Source organism: Amblyomma americanum, chromosome 6 (assembly GCF_052857255.1).
Source record: "Amblyomma americanum isolate KBUSLIRL-KWMA chromosome 6, ASM5285725v1, whole genome shotgun sequence".
NCBI lineage: Eukaryota > Metazoa > Arthropoda > Arachnida > Ixodida > Ixodidae > Amblyomma > Amblyomma americanum.
Genome location: NC_135502.1, coordinates 135,017,340 through 135,037,222, shown reverse-complemented (window position 1 = coordinate 135,037,222; position 19,883 = coordinate 135,017,340). Strand labels below are relative to the sequence as shown.

Sequence of the window (19,883 nt, the reverse complement as noted above, 5' to 3'; positions counted from 1 at the left end):
CATGTAATGCGAAGGCAAGATAACTGCTGGTCCTTAAGGGTAACGGAGTGGATTCCAAGAGAAAGTAAGCGTAGCAGGGGGCGGCAGAAGGTTAGGTGGGCGGATGAGGTTAAGAAGTTTGCAGGCAAAGGGTGGATGCAGCTGGCAAAGGATAGGGTTAATTGGAGAGACATGGGAGAGGCCTTTGCCCTCCAGTGGGTGTAGTAGGGCTGATGATGATGATGATGAGAGCCTGGAAGTGATTTTTCAGACTGAATTGTTTTCAAGCAAGTAACACTGCTGCAATCACAGTGAAGCAGGAATATGCCCCTTTTCCTTGCAGTTGGGCTTAGTTGGCACTTTGGGCACGACCAGCTGCTTCGCCAGGGCACTGAGTGACGCCCCGGTCGCTGTTGGTGTGCCATTGCATGTACATTGTGCCAGTGTTTGCTCTGTTCCCTGTTTTGCAGAGACACCTCCGCCGGGTTACATGAGCGAAGACGGAGAAACCACTGATCAAAATGGTGCCGACAGCATGGGTGAGTGATCGGGGAAAAGGCTCTTCTTTGCCTGCTACAGTTTGAAAGGCCGTTTCCTACTCCCGTTATTATGCAGCTGGCCACATATTTCTGAGCGATCTTTTCTTTTTCAATTCGTTACTCAAACAGCAGTAATTTGTCACCAACATTGGGTTTGGCTTCAAGTGTTCAGAAGCTTTCTCTCTTTGCTAAATTTGGTGCGAGTCATAGGCCTGTATTCCAGAAGGGTCCACTGAGCAAACGTGTCTGAATGGGGGGGGCTTGAACTACTTCAAGAAATGGCAAATGCTGCTGGAACCTACCGTAAAAACCGGACTATAGGTCGGACCGGAATATAGGTCGACCCCCTAACGAACCAATTCTAAAAATGAAAAAGATCTTTTTTCAATGGGAAAAGTACCGAAAGACATCCTTACTTTGAAACAAATGCGACTCGAGAGGTTGCACAATGGTGACAGTATTTAATTTTATTTAAATGCTGCTTGTATGTACACCCGGCAAATTTTTTAACAATATCGCGCACCAATCGGCCCGCATGTTTGTTTCTGGCACAGGCAAGTACGGCGCCGTAGAGCAAAGCCCTCCTCTTCATGAATCGCCGCAACCAGGATGGCGAGCCTTTGAATTGCGCCCTCGTGAGTCTAGAGGCACGCGCGATCTCTGCCGCTTTCACGCGGATGCATTCGGCAGTCACAGGCAGCGATATTGCTCGCAGCGCAACGTTTCCTTCCTATTCTCGATACACTACGGTCTGCCCACGAAATGATGTTTTCTTCTGGTTGCTGCAAGTTGTAATACACAGCTTCTGCCTCCGCCAGTACTGAATGCTCTTTTCGGATACTCCAAATTCGCGCTGTGCCGCCAGGTTCCCGTGAGCTTCCTCGTACTCAATCGTGTTTTTCTTGAAGGCGACGGTAAATTGCCGTTAGCTTCCGCTTTGCATCTACTGAAACACAAAATGGCGGCACTGCTGCTGATGGCGATGGTGATGGAGGCTGCTGACTTCAGCCACCCATTGTTGCAAGACTTCCGTATTTTTTCCGCCAATGACCGGTATATAAGACGGGGGTCGACTTTTCACCATGGTTTTCTGAAAAAAAGTTCGACCTATATTCCGGTTTTTACGGTATTTTGCAGCAGCTGAGCGTAAATCATGGCACTGCAGCTATTGAAAGGTCAGCTGAGAAGGATCGGCGCCGGCTTGCAACATCCGATGCAAAGCATCTACAAGCAGAAAGGTTCCGCAGTGCTATGAAAAAGCGCACAACTGAAAGAGACTCTGACTACATGCCTGGTGCATTCTAGGGATGAACCCTTGCAGATTCATGGCTGTTATTGGCCATAATAAAGTGTTACTGGGTTCTCAAACTTCTTTTCTTGATTTCTCAAAACGGATTTTTTTTCGCTGCACTAACAGCCCTTGCCCATGATATCTTGAGATCTATTGGTCTGATTTGCATGATTTTTGTTGCATTTGAAAGCTTATAAGATGCTTTGTGCAACCATACTAAAACAAATACATATTTCTATGCATAAATATAAATTACAATCAATTTATCTGGTTCTACAAAAATTGCATTTTCAGACTGGAGATTTCTAAAGGCTGTAACTTTTTTGGTGATTCATCTAAAATTATTCCTGTGCTATGGTTGCATTCCCTGGACCTTCTAGAGCATGCACATGTAAAATACAGGCCAATATTTCCACTGCAAGTTGCCATAATTTTGGGCAAGGTGGCCCAACATGACACTTGGAATATCTTGACATCTATACAGTAAAACCTCGTTAATTCGAAATCGCTTAATTCGAACTTCCGGTTAATTCGAACTGACGGCCGGGTCCCGGCAAAGCCCTGTGTATTTCAATGGGTCAAAACTCCCGATAATTCGAATATGCTGGTATCCACGTCGGTTAATTCGAACTAGGCGCCGATGGCTGGCATTGCTCCTCGCATATAGAAGTCACCTCGTAGCAAATACAATGCGCTGAAAATTTAAAAAAAAAAGCAGAATGATGAGAAAAAAAATAAGCCAGCACGCATGTCAGCACGCACGAAGTGAGACGTGAATTTCGTTGCCCGAACCAACCCTCCGGTGCATGCCGTAGCAGGTTTTCGCTGCCGGAGCGTCGAAGCATTGGCTTGTCTATTTTTGGCTGACGCGCGGTCACGCGGGTAGCCACCCTACCGCGGGCGCCGCCTATGCTCCGGCCACGGTGTCTCCGGCGCAAGCCGTTGCAGGTTTCCGCTGCGCCGAGGCGGTCGTGACCATTGGAGACGCACGCGACCATGGAGGAAGGAAGTACTCGGGAGAGGCGGTTACGTCACATTTTTTTGAAGCCGCGCTTTTTTTCTGATGGAAATAAACGTTTCAATCAAGCGGGCCTCCCCTCCCCGTTCCCCCGCTTCCCTCTACTTGGGCGCCGTCCCAGCGCGCCTGCCCATGCAGCAGACGACGCCGCTGCGCCCAGCGTTCTATTGGCTGCGCCGTCGGCTAAACTCTCCCAGTAGCCCTTGCGAGAACGCGTGACTTCCGGTACCCTTTTTTTGTGCAGCTCTGGAAGCGAAGACTCTTTCCTTTCCTTCATCCTGCACGCAGCACCCGGCCCCTCTTGCGCCTAGTCTTTGTTGCCGCGGTGTCTAGCGAAGTTTGTGTTGCGTGATATTCCTCGTTTGTTTGGTGTCTCGCTGGTGATGTCTCATCGACTGTGCCAATCATGGCAAACCGAGGAGAGTACTCCGCAAAGGATTTGAAGACGAAGGTGGAGATATTACAGGAGGTCGAACGTGGTCTCCTAACAAAGACAGCGATCGCAGAGAAGTTTGCAGTCAAGAAATGCACGCTGTCCACATACCTCAAGAACAAGGACTCGATCTTCAATGCGTATCAAAAGGAGATGGAGCCCTCGCGGAAACGACTAAGAACATCGGCTCATCTAGAGATGGAGGATACTGTAATGGCATGGATTAAGGACGTTCGCAGCAGGAACATTCCGCTAAGTGGACCAATAATTGCCGCAAAGGCAGTGGACTTCGCCAGCCAGATGGGCATAAGTGACTTCAGCGCGTCGGAAGGCTGGTTGTCGCGTTTCAAGGCCCGTCACGGACTTACGTTTAAAAGCGTTTGTGGAGAGGCAGCCGCAGTCGATGAAGAAACGTGTCAAAATTGCATCTCAGGTCAACTAAAGGACTACCTTGCCGATTACTCGCTCAGCGATGTGTTCAATGCAGATGAAACCGCGCTTTATTTTAAGTTGCTGCCGAACAAGACTGTCAGTTACAAAGGCGACACGTGTTCAGGCGGGAAGAGAAGCAAGGAAAGAGTGACGGTGTTGGTGTGCGCAAACGAGACTGGCACGGAACGGTGCCGCTTGCTAGTTATAGGCAAAGCAGCGAAGCCTCGCTGCTTTAAAGGGCTAAAAATTCTCCCTGTTGATTATACTTTCAACAGAAAGTCGTGGATGACGCGAGCAATTTTCACGGATTGGCTGCGCACACTCTACAGGAAGTTCGCGGCACAGAACAGGAATGTTCTGTTGTTCGTCAACAACTGTTCAGCCCATTGCGACATCAGCGGACTGAAGGCGATCCGTCTGGCATTTCTGCCGAAAAGCACTACGGCTGTGCTGCAGCCTATGGACCTTGGGGTTATTAAAAACCTCAAAACACTGTACAGGCGCCACCTCCTAGAGTGGATTCTTGTGTGTATGGACAGCGGCAAATCGTACGACGTCAATCTCCTCGGAGCCGGCCACATGCTGGCAACATCGTGGAATGCTGTCAAGGCGGACACAGTCGCAAACTGTTATCGAAAGTGCGGCTTCATTGAAGGCCCAGAAGCCTGCAGCACGGCAGAGCTGGATGCTCAGTGTGATGACTCTGTCGCGCTGCACCCTGCCTACGCTGCTTTATCGGAGAGTGTTGACTTCCAGAGCTTCGTAGACGTTGACAGCGGCGTGGAGACATCGGGGCCGTTAAGCGATGCCGAGATTATTGAAGCGGCCTGCGATGACCAGATGCCGCACAACTCGGGCGCGGCGAGCACAGCTGACAGCGACGATGAGTCCGACGGAGGCGACGATCCATTGCCACCCCCGAGTGCACGTGAAACAGCGTCAGCACTCGATCTGGCTGCGCGCTACTTCTCCGCCGATGATAATTCGGACTGTTGGAGCTGTTGGGAAAGTTGCAGACGATGCTTGTCGAGGCACGGCAAGGAAAACGAAAACAAATGCGCATCACCGATTATTTTTCTCTTTGATATGCTTTGCCAATCTGCTGTTAATAAACATGTTTTTGAAGCATAGTGTCATATTTAATCATTAAGCTTGCTGCTTACGCGAATGCATTTTGATGTTAGCTCCAACCGCATAAACAAATTAACTTTATTTCCTTCGACATTCGGGCTCTATGATTTTAATTCGCGCAATCGCCCGCCGCAAATGTGTAGTAGCGCGTAGTAAGAGATAACGATCTCAGATATGCCTGTTTTAGCTTCGGCCCGTGCTGCCTGGCGTGATGGCCGCTTTTTTTAGTGTCCGCTCGTTAATTCAAACTCCTCTTAATTCAAACAATTTTCCGGTCCCCCTCGAGTTCGAAATAACGAGGTTTTACTGTATAAGCTGGGTAAAATCTAATTGCATATTTGTTATCAGCAGAGGAAACTACATCAGGTGTAAAAATTTCAACTTCATAACTTAAGAAATAAGAAAAAAAGGTCAAACCGCAGTGTCTCCCCTTAAACAAGTTAAGATGAAAATTTTCCAGAGATCTGGCGCTCAACTAACTTACTGACGACTCGGAGCGGTGTGCCACGCATGCTGCGTGCGGCCATCTGTGTGAGGTAGCGTTCACCTGGCTTGCTTTTTGCTTTTCAGCGCGCTTCAGTGTCGAAGGCCTTGCGGAAATCAATTACACATTCATTTTAATGTGAGGTTATTGTGTGATGGTGAACTGGTAACAAGGTTAGTGTCGCGAATTGATTGCGCAGCGAATTGATTGCGCATCCGCAACTTTCCCAAGGGGAATGCTATCGCGTGCAGATTGGAACAAGGGGACAAAAGAACAAAGAGATCAAAGAAAACAAAACGAAGCCGAAGGAAAAGGCCCCAATAAGAAAAGGAAACGAAAACAAGAAAAAAACACACTCAATGTGGTGTACAACACTACAGAATAAAAGGAAAGTTCATCAAGTACTCAGCGTCCCAGGTGAAGGGGGGTGCCTTGGAGACAGGGCGGACGCGGGTGGTTGGCGGGTGGTTGTAGTGCGTGTCTGGCGTTGCATCGAAGAAAGCGAAGCAAGGGAGCCAGGTGGTGATATGAGCGGAGAAGAACACAGGGAGACGCGGGTGGTCTCCCATCAAGAGCCCGAAGAACTTGGCACCAGCAGGAGAATCGTAGCCAGATCCGTCAACGGCAGCCCGAAACGCTAGAGGCTTAAAACAGGCTATCCAAGGGTGCCTTTAAGCAGTACGGACCCTCAATCCATCGGCTGTCACCTCCAAGCTTGAAAGGGACGCAGGAGGCTTACATCGGTGATCCAAGGGAGGTCACGGCAGTACGGACCGAACATCCGACGGCTGCCATCCCCACGCTTGAATGACCCAATCTCCACTGCATTGTTTTCCTTTACACCTCAGCTTTCTGACACGTCAGCTCTCCGCTCCTCGTGCTCGCCACGTCCTTTGTCGCCGTTGCCTCGCACACACCCTTCGCACGCGCAACGCTTGGGCTGGCACGCGCAGCGCTCCGCTGTCCGACGCACCACTGTAGACGCACCGCATTCACAAATCCTCCGAGGATCTTTTGTGTACCTCACAGTTAGACACTTTATATTAAGCCGTGACTATCTTCAAAGCATTTTCGGTGCGACTTTGATGCAAAGCATGGTAGGCCTAATGACACCGGGCGAACGGCGTGCTACTACGGCGCCCGAGCCCAGCAGGCGGCGCGTCGCTGCAGAGAAACGCCTCACTAGCGCTGGTGCACCCCGTTCTAATTTTTTTGGCAGCATAACGTTTTTTTTTTCCTTCCTGATGCGAACACCAAGCACACAAGACGAGGTAGATGGGCTGCGGAACCGCATGCTCACGGTTTCAGGCAGAGTCCGGCGCGCAGGACGACACTTGCGTGGTTGTTCCGATCGTCGCAGGAAGTTACCATCTATCAGCTCCCAGCATAACATACCACGTGGGCAGAATTGTGTGCACATAAATCAATCCTTTTGGCCGACTTTTTTTTTTGCCCCAAAATACCAGCTGCCGAGTTAGGGGTGCGGTCCTTGGCATTAAGCCATTAACGTTATCGTATCATAAGGCGGAGTTAAAGTGGTGTTGCCTCCAAATTTTTCCTCTGCTGCACAGAAATATGCTTGCAAAGATATTTTATCAGGACATTGCATTAGAACCTTTTGAATTTGATTTGCTGCTTTATTCAAACTGCTGCTTTGGTCTAGCGAATCAACTTATCAGATGTATTAAAAGGTGTCCCCTTTACCGAAAATGCGAATTATCCAAGTTTTAGGTATCGCAAGTAGGCTGGTTTTTTTTTTTTTGTGTGTATATGTTTCTGTGTGGAGAAAGTGGCTCACGTTGCTGTGGCGACATCCAAGGTTTCTGCAGCAGTCAGAAGGCATGTCTGAACTTGTTGCAGCTTAATGCTACAACTGGTTCTACTGTCTTGGTTAATTAGTGCATACTTTCAGGGACCGGGCCATGCTGGGATTGAGGTCAGAATTTATTTTCTTCAAATGTTTGCATGGCTGAGCCAGTGGTAATACTTGAATTGCTGCAGAGAGCCCTTTGACAAAACATTTTGCTTGTTGGCATTGTTCTTGACTGTTACAGATACAGTACTCCTGTCTTCACCCAGTCCTTCACCAGGTGTGTAACAATTTCCGGATTTTTTTGCCAAGTCAGTGGGCTATGGAACAGTGCTGCTGAGCGTATTTACTCATAATGAACCCACTTCTTGTAATGAAGAAGATGAACCAGCCCCGAAGCCAACGACGACGAAGCGCTCGCGCCGCCGGTTGGATGCTCGTGCTGGATGGAACACTGCCGCTTGTGTCTGGTCTCTCGGCTCTCTGCCTCGTAGATTGCCTGTGCCAAGGTCTTCATAGCTGGCGCTTCCATCGTGCCAATAAACCGCTCTACAGTAACATTAGTTTGGGGGCAGAGTTCATTATGTGGGAGAAAAAAAAAATGTTTTAACAGATTTTTTTGCAAGAGTCAAAATTTCATATATGCCCACCCGTCCATCTGTCCATCCATTATAGCCCGTTATACTCAGGAGTACGGGCAGGGACACTTTATTTTTCGTTCTTTTGATTGTCCCACAATTGATTGTCCCACAATAATTTTTGTCCATCCATTATTATCAAAAGCGCACGGTTGGCTGTGAGATAGATTGTAGTGTGGCTTGTTACCCTTTCTGAAGCAAAATATCTTTTCCCTTGCATGGTTGAAGATAATAGACTGTTTATCAATATAATGTAATACCAATTGAGCGGAGTGTTTCAGCCATGCATGCAATAATTGTGGAACACTGGATTGTGCTGCGTACTTTATTTTTTAATCAAACTCTTACTCGAAGGCTTACTCTCGAATTGGAGCGTTCACCTTGTCCGCATCTCGTGTGTTATGGAGAATGGGGTCGGGATCTCCTTAATTCATACTCTGCAGATTCTGGAGAAATCTTCTGTCCCTTCAAGTTGAAGCTGTCGAGATTTGGCTGTATTTTTTTAGTCTTAGCCCTCTGAATGTACATTATTCGCGTTGTATGCTTCCTCTGTGCTCTTTTGCTCCATTAATGCCCCTGAGGTCGGTGCTGTCCTTTGTTGAATAAAATATTGCATAAATTGTCGGGATATTATCCCAGTTCTTTTTTCCCTGCCTGACGCTGTGTAGCGAGTGGTCTCCTGATCACACCGCATTGTTGCTGTTGCCTTGCAGAGGTGCAGCCGGTGACATACACGGAGCCAGCCTTTTGGTGCTCCATCTCTTACTACGAGCTCAACACGCGGGTCGGAGAGACGTTCCATGCCTCGCAGCCGTCCCTAACGGTGGACGGCTTCACGGACCCCTCCAGCTCGGAGCGCTTCTGCCTCGGACTCCTGTCCAACGTCAACCGCAACTCGGTTGTCGAGCAGACCCGCAAGCACATTGGTGCGTTTCAGCACTTGTCGTGTGCGAGAGGATGTCTCACCGAGTTCTGTGTATCCCTTGCTTTCCTTGGTGGTGGTGGGTGTGGGTTGGGTTGGCTTCCCTGAGCACCGAAATCCATGCAATATCTTTATAACCATCCTTCCTGACATCCAAGGTTTGACGAAATCTCGTCTGGTCAGGTAGCAAGTTCATAGTAGTAGTACTAAAATTAAGGAAAACGGCGACCAAAGGTTTGGGACAAAAAATAGATGTTTCAGCTTCCGTACGGAAGCCTTCTTCGCTGCTTTTTTTTTTTCCGCTCATGATATGACATGGTGTCCAAATGCCGAGTCGATGGGTTGAAGCAAGCATAGTGACGTCCGAACCAGGTTCCTTGCTTTGCAGGCGAGGCTGAACATCAAATGGTATTTGAAAGCTGATAATCAGACAACCACGGAAACGTATTGGCGAATTTGAGTTATGAAAGGTTAGCTATATGACCAGCATAACTGAATGAAATCTAAGGTTTGACGAAATCTCGTCTGGTCAGGTAGCAAGTTCATAGTAGTAGTACTAAGAAAAAGGAAAACGCCGACCAAAGGTTTGGTTCAAAAAATGGATGTTTTGGCTTCCATAGCCTTATTCACTGCAAGGCTTCCGTATGGAAGCCGAAACGTCTATTTTTTGACTCAAACCTTTGGTCGGTGTTTTCCTTTTTTTGTTACTAATCCATCCTTCCTTTTACCCACTTTTGTTTTTGGGACGAACCATACTGTAATTATTCATATCAGACTGTCCCCCTATAGAGTCAGTCATTCATTTAGTTTGGGCATTTATTGTTATTATTGTTTTTTTTTTAGGGGCTATGTGTGCATTCTCTTTTTTTGCATGCATCTGGGGCAGGAAAAGACGGAAGCCGAGACACGCGTGCCTCCTCTGGATTGTTCCGAAGCCATTCAGATTCCTCGAGGCTAAAAAGAGCTGGCCGTCGGTATAGCGCGAGATTCAGTGACAGCTATTAAAAAGTTTTAGCAGAATCGTACAGCAAGTACACTGACTATGGTGAGTACGACTTTACGGCAGATGCAGCTTGGAAGGCATGGCAACATTAGCAAAGTCAACTCTTGCTTGGACTTTAGTGAATGCAGTATGTTTTAAATAAAATAAAAGCATTACCATGTTGTCCATCCTATCCATAGAGCTGTGCTAAAATTCACAATTTGCGGCGTGAACTGCACTAGTACTAACTTGTGACTTATATTTGGAGTTTTTTTTTTTTTTTTGCCACCACGGGCCATGTGCTGGATGGTAGCTTTTTGGACACCAATATATGGTAATTGCACAGTTCCTCCAGAATGTGTAGTAGAATCCCGCAATGCCTTCTTTTTTACTTGGGTCCATTTTTGCGGTGGTCAGTTAATTTGAACATTTTTCAAAGTCCTACACTGACTTCGAATTAAGGAGGTTTTACTGTACTCGCTTGTATTATATGGTGTGCGCAGTGTTGTGTAGTGGTTTCTTATCTACAGAAGTAGAATAAGACTTGATCCCTGTTGAAGAGGAGTACAGTCTGATGCAAAATTCTGAAGGCCCTTGTTCTGTGCGATGTCAATGCATGTTAAAGAACCCCAGGTGGTCGAAATTTCTGGAGCCCTTCACTACGGTGTCCATCATGGCCTGTGTCGCTTTGGGACTGTCAACCTCTGTAAACCAAACCAGTCTGATGCAAGCTGAATGTTAACACTGTGGGCTTCATGTCGCCAAATTAAAGCACTCCAACATGATTTATTTTTGCAATAAGGCTGTACAAAACACATGACCTCAGGTTGCCGTTTGACTCCACTGTTCTGCACTGCCATTGTTTTTGGAGAAAAAATGATCACACCAGAAAAAAAAAAGATAAATTATTGACTCTTCCCCCCCCCCCTCTCTCTCTGTGCAGGGCGTGGCGTGCGCCTCTACTACATTGGGGGCGAGGTGTTTGCCGAGTGCCTGAGTGACAGCAGCATCTTTGTGCAAAGCCCCAACTGCAACCAGCGGTACGGATGGCACCCTGCTACGGTCTGCAAGATACCTCCAGGTGAATAAAAAAATAACTCTTTCACTCTCTGCGCACACAAAGGATGAAAGAAGGAAAACAAAAAATAAGTGGTGATGGAAGGCTCTGGATTAATTTCGATCACCTGAGGTTCTCAGTGGTGGAATTGCTGCGCCAATTGCACCAACCTGTGCCATTGCAGATAGCCTGCTTACATGCTGCTGCAAATTGGTGGTTTTTGGTGAAGTTGTGCCAAAGCTGCACCAAAATACTATTCTAGAGACCAAGGTCTGCAGCAAATGCGATCAGGCTGAGGTTATCGCCAATGTGTGGTAATATGAGCGAATATTGCCTTATGCTTAGAAGGACCTATTTTTTAGTCCAATCCTAATGAAAGTATATCACCCTGCTCAGTCTTTTATGCAGATTTCAAATCTGAAGTTGCTTTTCTCATAAATTAGCTAGTTCCTAAGATAATTCAGAAAAATATGGCTGAACAAAAATTAACTTTTAATGCTTTGCTACATAGTCTAATGAGCAAAGAATGTAATAATGGAAGCAGTTCATTAATTTTATTCCTATCAGTAACTTTACAGCAGTTGGAAGAGCAACACTCATGGTGTGCCTATCAGGTATTAGCAAACTTTAGGCATGTGCAAATATTGGTCGACCAGTACAATAGGCCTTTTCAAAATCGGTATTCAAACACACAGGGCCATTACATTAAAGGGAAGCTGAAACGGTTTTCAAATCGTATGAAACGCTGTGGTTGGGAAGAAAGGACCTTGAAAATCGTGTGTAAATTTTTTCCCCATTCTGCCCGCAAACAGAGCTGCAATCGCTTCTTAAAAACCTGCCGCCGGCACGCCCTCATCATTTCCAGAAGCGCCGGGTGGGGGGACGGCAGAGAGGGAGAACTGGCGGAAGTGACGCCATTCACAGAGAGTAGGCCGGCCGTCAAGCTGCGCTTGCTTCACTGTGGCCCGCGCTTTGGCGAACCACAGATCAATGTAATCTTCTGCCAGTGCCGTTTACTTTCTCTCGTTCGGGCGTTCTGTGTAATGCTTGAAGCCTTATATAAACCAGTTTTGGCATGGTACTTCTTTCGAACAGCACTCAGCACACAGCGTGGTAGAATCCGTCGGTTGTTCTCCCCAAGCCTCTCCCACGTTAACCAGACAATCTGGAGGTACGCAGCTTGTCGAAAATGCCAGCACAAAATATGTGCATCAATATTTCTCTTTTCGTTATATTACTTTCTTACCTGTTTGTAAACTCTGCCTTTTGCAGCTGGTTCACATCCATGCTGAGCTAAGGCCACTTCCAGCACTGCCTTTAAGGCACACAGTCTTGAACTCTTATGAACTCGTTACGCAGTGTGTGCCTTTTTGCTTTTTCCTGATTGCTTGCACCTTATGGCAGCACAAGCAATTCTCTTAATCTTTCATCAGCGCACAGCAAATGCAGTTGCACCTAACTGAACAAAAAAGCCATTATATAAGCCTAGTATACTTGAGTAAAGCAAACATTTGCATTCATGAGCGCTTGGTAATGGCTAACGATCGACAATGGCCCCAGAATTCATGCTTATTTGTCCTTGAGTCAGAATGGCAAAGTTGTCGAGCCACGGTACGCATACATGTATATCATACACAAGTAATTCTGCTGGTTAACTCGATATGCAACAGAAGCAAGTACATCTCGCAGCACACTAGTTTTGATGAGCAGCACTGCGAGCTCCGAAACGCAGCCCTAATTATTGTTCAAAAGCGTGTTCATCATGCAAAAAAACAACGCACGGGGGTAAGTGCAGAAGTTTCATGGTTGAACAGTAGCCCGAACATGCGAAAGAAGGAAAGCGCACACGGAAGCTTCTTCCCAGTCGCCTTGTCTCTTCGCGCTGCAGTACAGCAGTGAACCCACTCCAACTCATCCAGTTTGGCATTCTTTTGTAGTACTAAAAGGCCTTCAGGAGTAATTAGGCAAGTAACTATGAATAAATGAACAAACAAATGCTTTACCTCGCGCGACTCATGTAAGCGTGCCGGTGATCTGATTTAGATCATGTTTACAGGCATTGCAAGAAGTTCATCAAAAGAAAAAAACCAGCGAAAAAAAGACGCAGGACCAGGAGAAGACACACACAGACTGTCGCCGGAATGAAGTTGGTGGCCACGCTTTTATGCAGCAGTGGTACACAACAACGTTTCGGCGCAATTTCCTTTTTTTTTTATTGCCGCTTGCACATGCACCTACACAAAAGATATGCACGTGCATGCACCTACTCAAAACATACGTATCAGTCAAAATTAGGTTTTCGTGTTACCCTGGTAGGACATCGTGAAAGGCCCATACTGGGTTAACAAAATTTCCGGCTTGCAGGCGCCGCCATGCGGTCGCTTCTTTATTACTTAGCTTCTTATCCGGCGGTGGCACCAGTTTTCTGTTTAATCTGTGGTTCTCAGCGATTTCGGAATAGGTTTGCATGCGCCCGTCCAGGTTCAGACAGTCCGGCGGTTCCACAGTTACCCGGAAGCAGAGAATATGGGAATGCGCCGACTACTCCGGAGTCGACGATGATACTGATAGCAGAGAAAGCTAGGAAGCCCTGCTGCGCAGCGAAGAACCCGCTCGGCAAAAACAAGCCAAATTTCCCTGGCGGCTGATGCCGCAAAGAGACAAAAAATCTTTGTTAGCCTTTAGTCACAGAGGCTTCGGCTCCCACCCTCCAGGCCTGCATGCCGGGGGCGGTGAGTAGTGAGGGGTCTCCATTTCCGGTGCAAATCAAAGCTGTCATCCATCCATCCATGCAGTCGAGATTTCCAACACTTGAAAATGTCGCGACTTGACTTTCGCTGCCGGAGCACTCCGCAGAGTCGTTGGTTCCGCTGTTTTCTGAAGCTGCTGATGGCTCGAACATGCATGGTGAAAGTCCAAACAGTTCAACACTGCTTGAATTATCCATAATTTCCAAAACGTACTCCTTAACAGCCAGCTGAAGCAACGCGCTATGCAGCAACGCCGTCGGTGCCGGCCTGAGATCCCCGTGGAGGACGTCACGACAGTCCCAGCCAACGTGGGCGAGAGCGGCGTTCGCTCGGAGCCCTGAGTCGATGGGGCGCGTTTTCTGCTAAAAAAACAGCTTTTTGAGTTTATTTCCGCTCTTTTTGAATGAGCTATTCTTTTTCAGCGGACTAAAAGCTATAAAATGACTTGGAGAACTCATTTTTTTTCGGAAGGGTTGAAATGCGGGCCAGTTGGTTCATAGTAATTCATTTTTTTCGAAGAGTGCTTCAGTTTCCCTTTAAAAAACTAAGAATGCATTGAAGCTATGCCATACTCAGTGAAGCTCTGCTATTTATGCAAAAATGGCCATCGGAAATTGGGGGAGCTGACCTTTATATGGTACCGACGTACAGTATTTACTCACGTATAACCCGCACCAAATTTTGAAAAAAATGCGTTTTTAGAAAAGGGGAGGGGGGGGCTGCGTGCTGGCTTCCCCGTGTAGTCCACCATCCCCATCATCATTGACGCTTATCAAGCCGATGAGAGGCCAATGCAAGGCATAGCCAAATCCACATTAGTAGTCTGCTTATTCTTCCCCCTGCCATTGGCCATGTTTTCTTCAGCCAGTGTTGTTGGGCCTAGTGTCAGGCGCCGTTGTACTACAGTTGAACCCCGCAATAACGAAATTGTCGGGGGCGAGATAATTTTTCGTTTTCGCGAGAATTTCGTTATCGTGAAAACGAGACTGTACAGATGAATAAGTACGAACCTGAGCCAGCGGAAGCGAAGAAATTTTATTTGAAAAAATCTGTGATCGTTGTTTGCCTTTTCTTGCTTTGCAGCAGCGTCAAAATCCTGCTCTCGCAACTTAGCAGGCTTTCCATTGCAACATCATTGTCGTGAGCGCCGATGAATGAACATATGGTGTCGAGAGCATCGAGCACATCCCGTGGACATGCCTCCTTTTTCTCGAGCTGATCGTCGCCGCCTTCGTCATCGCTCTCCTTGGTCATGCCGCACACATTCTTGACGATGGCGTCATCTGTCAATTCCTCATGGACAATTGCATCTTCATTCACAAAGAGGAAGTCATCCAATGCCGCCGGCACAGTCTCGTCGACACTGCGCAGCTCCTGCCATGCGCTGACCAGTGCGGCCTTTTCTTCTGGCAGCTGCGACCCTGGCGATGCGGCGAGCTGCTCTGCAGCAAACCCCGCGTGCTGGAACGAGTTCCGAATAATGGTTGCTCTTGTTGCTATCCACGCCGCGGCCACCATTTCCAGAGCCATAAACAAATCCACTTCTAACGGGCGCTTCATCTCTATGTTCAATAGCAGCCGTTGAAGAAGCCTCCCTCGGTATGTACACTTCACACTATGTATCACACCTTGGTCTAAGGGCTGAATCACGGAGGTACAGTTCGGGGGGAAAAATATCAGGCAGACATTTGTCAGAGTCGTGTCATCAAAGTGATGCGCACTGTAGTTATCTAAGAACAGGCACACAAACCTTCCTGCTTTTCGCATGTCACCATTGAATGCGTCCAGCCAACTCCCAAAGGTGGCGCGGGTCATCCATGACTTATGGTTGGCTGTGTAATGCACGGGCAGCCTGCGATTGCCCTTAAAGCAACGAGGCTTTTTGCTTCGGCCGATGACGAGGAGAGAACGCTTGTCAGAGCCTTCCATGTTGGAGCACAGCAAAATCGTAACGCGTTTCTTGCTGTGCTTCCCGTCATGGCATCGTTGCCTTTTCAGTTCCAGTGTCTTTGATGGCAGCATCTGGTAGAACAAGCCAGTTTCGTCAGCGCTGTAAATGTCGCAGGGCTTGTATGCGGCTTCGATGTCATCGTACGTTTTTCGCATCCAAGTTGATGCTGATTCTGTGTAGACGCTTGCCGATTCACCTGAGAGTACTTTGGCAACAATGTTATGCCGTGCCTTAAAACGACTCAGCCAACCGGCACTCGCCTTAAATGTGTCGTGCTCTAGTTGGCACGCGAAGTTGAGGGCGTTTTGCTGCACTAAGATTCCGGACAGTGGCACCTTGTTTGCTCTCTGTTCCAAGAACCAGGCATACACAGCCTTGTCGACATCATCAAAAGTCGGCATTGTCACCGTCTTCTGCTGTGCACGTGCTCCATTCTCCAGAGCAGCTAAGATGCTGCCTTTGCACTTTGAACTTCACGGAATTCCAAACTCTTGTGCAATTTCCATTTTCTTCCTTCAGCAGCTTGAGCAATGAGTTCCGCCGTTTCCTGAAGCGTCAAAAACTTCCGCTTTTTGGTCGGAGGATGCATCTTCTCAGCACGCCAGACAAAAAGAAAACAATGGATGTGTGGCCTGCTGGGCCGCAATCAACACAAACATCCATGATGACGGTACGGCTGTGCCCGTTTGAACCAATTCGCAACAAATCGGAGCCCGCCAAAAATGGCTTCTTTTTTTTTTTCAGACATGTGCGCAGTCATCATCATCATCAGGAACTTGTAAACAAACATGGCTGCGTCCGTAAATGTGCTTGTTGCTAGCGTGGAAGCGCCGAAAATGTTAAAAGCAGCGTACTGAAACGCGTTCCAGCGCTTTATTTTCCTGTTATGGCTTACGACTGAAGAAAACGTGTGGACTGATACTTCAGAAACCTTCGTTGTTATGAAACGGAAGTCGGAAAGCGTTTCGTTGTTGAGAGAAATGAAATGCATTGAATCATATGAACATCGGCCGGGGCCACGAAAATATTTCGTTCGGTCGAGAAATTCGTACTTGCGGTTTTCGTTTTTGCGAAGTTCAACTGTACACCCCAGTTTGCACCGTTTGCCTGCTTTGCTTTGGCGTCACGGGTGCGACTCGGCAGCAGCATTTCACAGCGAAAGAGAAGCTAAAGATTATAGCCACTGCCGAAGAAATCGGCAACAGAGCTGCTGGTCGTACTGGATTCCTTCCCAGGCCACTGCACTGATGCGGTGAAGGCTCGTCTCGCTGAGACCGACACCGACCTCGTTATAATACCTGGTGGCTTGACGTCCATGCCACAGCCACTCGATGTGTGCCTGAACAAGCCGTTGAAGGCACACGTGAAGCGGTTGTGTGCCCAGTGGATGGCCGAAGGCTTTTACGCCCTCACACCGACGGGACGCATGCAAAGGCCTGATATTCCATTGATGTGCCAATGGATCGTGGAAAGCGATACCGGTCGACTTGGTGCATGAACGTTTTAAAAAATGTGCCATCGGTAACAGCTCGGATGGCTCCGAGGACGACTACATCTTTGAGAGTGGCGATGAAGCCTTGGATGGGGGTAGCAGTGAGAGTGGCGACAACTGAGAATCGGATAACCAGTGACGTGGTGGTGGTCGTTTGAATAAATGTTCTGAAAACGAAATGATCACCGAGTGTGCAGTTGTATCTTTCTAGCGCTTTTTTTTTTTTTTTCAGGTAAACGTGCGGGAGGTTGTTTTTTTTTTCGTGGAGTTCAGAGTTACGGGTGCGGGTTATATGCGAGCAAATACGGTATCTGTGGGTTGTGAGATCTATATGTGGGGCCTCTGACTGCTGCTTTTAATTGCGACTGCATTGTTGCGCAGCTGTTGCTTTTAAGCGGTGACTCCATGACACCTGGTAGCCGTTGGCACCGCGTGCCCCCAGCGCCACCCCACGCCAGGCGTCTGAAATGGGCACCCATCTCTATGTATTCATGCTGCTGCCGTTCATGCTCACACCTGTTTAGTGAATTTCGTGTGAAGAAGAGTGGCTGCGGCAGCTGCAGTCAGTTCAGACTCGTTCCACGGAAGTCAAGGGAGCCGTGCGTCCTCCGATTAGAGATTTAACATAGCGCGATCCACTTCTGTAGGGAGCCACTGCGCATGCGCAGGTCGCCCTGAAGTCTGATTGAATATTTGTGGCCTGATTAATGAAAGCACTGTGCCTTCAGTTTCCCTTAGCAAACAAAATAGCTTCTCTGTCTCTCCTAGATGCCGGGATATCAACATACTAAAACAGCCAGATGTCCAAAATTTTCACACCATTTTTGGTCGAAATACAGATTTCCGGCAGGAAAAGATTAGTTGTCTTAGAGACTAATAGCTGTAGATTCCAAAAATTGTATTCGTATACAGCATAGACCGCTTATAACGCATACCGCGGAAGTCGCGAATATCTGCATTAGCGGTACTGCACTGTAATAAAAACGCAGCTTTTGCATGCATTCACGTTTTCAGAATGGCCAGCCTGCCTTTAAAAATGCACCTGACAACGCATGACACCCACAACACTGCAATCACAGGCAACAAAGAAGTTTATTTGATTTTTTTTTGTCGAAGCGTCGTAGTTAATGAAAGAACGGCGTTATTTTAGTCTGGCATTGCGATTGAACTGCATTGCTAATGGCTTCATCTTCAAAAACAGAGAGGCACTTGAGCGCTTGCTCAATGAGGTTTCTTTGAACGCAGTAGAGGTGCAGTTTGTTGCAACAGTCAAGCGCGTCTTTGCACGAAACTCCTGCTGCACTTTCACTCACTTTGTCGCGCTCCTCCTTGGATAGAGGCTCATCGCGACTGCGCACCGCTGCCACGATGTCTTCATCTGTGGCGGCTACTACACACAATGCAGTCGGGATCGGCGACGACAACAATGAGCTTATCTCGTGCCGGTCCTTGAAACACTGAATTCAACCGTTTAATGAGTTGAAGCCATCATGCCCCAAAATGTTTGCAAGACACCTGGCCTTGGCTTGCTATATCGAGCCACTCACAGAAACACTCTGGGTCCAGACCTCGCGAAACCGTTTAAGCAAAGCGGCGACATCTTCGTACTTTGACGCGCGAATCCGCATCCTTGCAAGCGACACGGACACGTCTCGCTCATGGGCTCGGGCATGACAGGATGCTGCTGCACGTGCGCGTGGTACGCGCTTGCCGCTCCAGCATGCCCGTCTCACCGTGCCATCACGTGCTTTCAAGTTTTGTCCAATCAGTGTGCCTAATGGAGGCGCATCGAAGAGTGAGAGGAAAAACGCCTCCTTTGCGACTTGTATTTTCTTTTTCTATGCCCTCCTGCCTTCAGCGTTGCCTTGAACCACGCTGACAACGCTCCCCCGACCCGCCTGTTGCCCCTTTTTTGCACCATCTGGGAAGCACGCTGCTCGGGCCAGCCGGTACCTACGGGCTCACACCAGTACACGGGCCACCAGGGTTTTCAGAACCCGCACGATATGCGGTTTCCGATTATTCACTGCTGCGTATTAAGTGATACGCCAATACATTGAACTCTATCGGAAGCGAAGCAGTTGTCACAAAAAGCCGCATATAATGCGGTCCTGCATCATAAGCTGTTGCGAATGGTCTGAGCTGTAAAATCAATTTTGGGTTCATTTTTTGGTCCCTCAGACCACCAGTGTTCCCCCCTAAGTTGGATATTCCAACACTACGGAGTGTTGAGCACCTCATGAAGGTGCCTGCAGTCGCCGACCGATTTTTTGGACTTTGCAGGACCCGGAACATGGTCAGAATAATCTGAAAAATTCGTGAATTAAAAAAAATATTCTTTCTTCGAAAAACCGGCTTTAAAAATCACGAACTTCGCTGCTGCTTAAGTCTCAGTTGCAAGCGATAATATTCAACTATCTGAGTCGCAGTCATGCTTCCATCTTGTTTGCACCACCTTGCATTGCAGTAGAGTTGCTTCGCGTCACAATGACAGACAATGCGACTCGGCTGCAGGTCATGCCCTCTCCCACCTCACCTTTCCCCGCGCAGCGGACGCTGCAGCTGTTCCGTTTTCAGTGTGATCGCGCGTGCTTTGAAGGCCATCTCGATGGCATTGAAGAGCATGCTATTATCTCAAGTGGCAGCCATGAAGAACAAATAGTCAAGCCTATTGAAGCCAGCCTGTCCAATAGGGGTATTCAAAATTCCGTAAGTGTGCTTTTCCACATAGTTATGTTGCCAAAGACAAGATCACTAGCTTTTCTTTAAAAAAACTGGGCTACAGGACAGGCGCTAAGGGTGTGGATAAAATGTAAGAAATGTACTTTGGAGTCCGAAACATTTGTTGGGTAATGTACATCTCGCTTCTCGGTACTAAAACTTTTCTTTTGAAATGCTGATTTCTGAGGATGTACCAGAAACCAGGTGAGGCATTTTGACCCCGCTGTACCCCTGCCTGCCTGCCTGCCTCACT

The 19,883-nt window shown here is 47.8% G+C and overlaps 1 protein-coding gene across 2 annotated transcripts in view; it reads left to right on the top strand.

Moving 5' to 3' along the window:
- LOC144094115 (mothers against decapentaplegic homolog 3-like) overlaps window positions 1–19,883 on the top strand; it is a 47,784-nt gene that overhangs the window by 14,020 nt on the left and 13,881 nt on the right. For both annotated transcript variants that reach the window (XM_077628033.1, XM_077628034.1), the window contains exons 4-7: window positions 450–518; window positions 7,362–7,397; window positions 8,469–8,681; window positions 10,603–10,740. In XM_077628033.1, coding sequence (XP_077484159.1) covers window positions 450–518; window positions 7,362–7,397; window positions 8,469–8,681; window positions 10,603–10,740 — 456 coding nt within the window. The remainder of the gene's footprint in view (window positions 1–449; window positions 519–7,361; window positions 7,398–8,468; window positions 8,682–10,602; window positions 10,741–19,883) is intronic.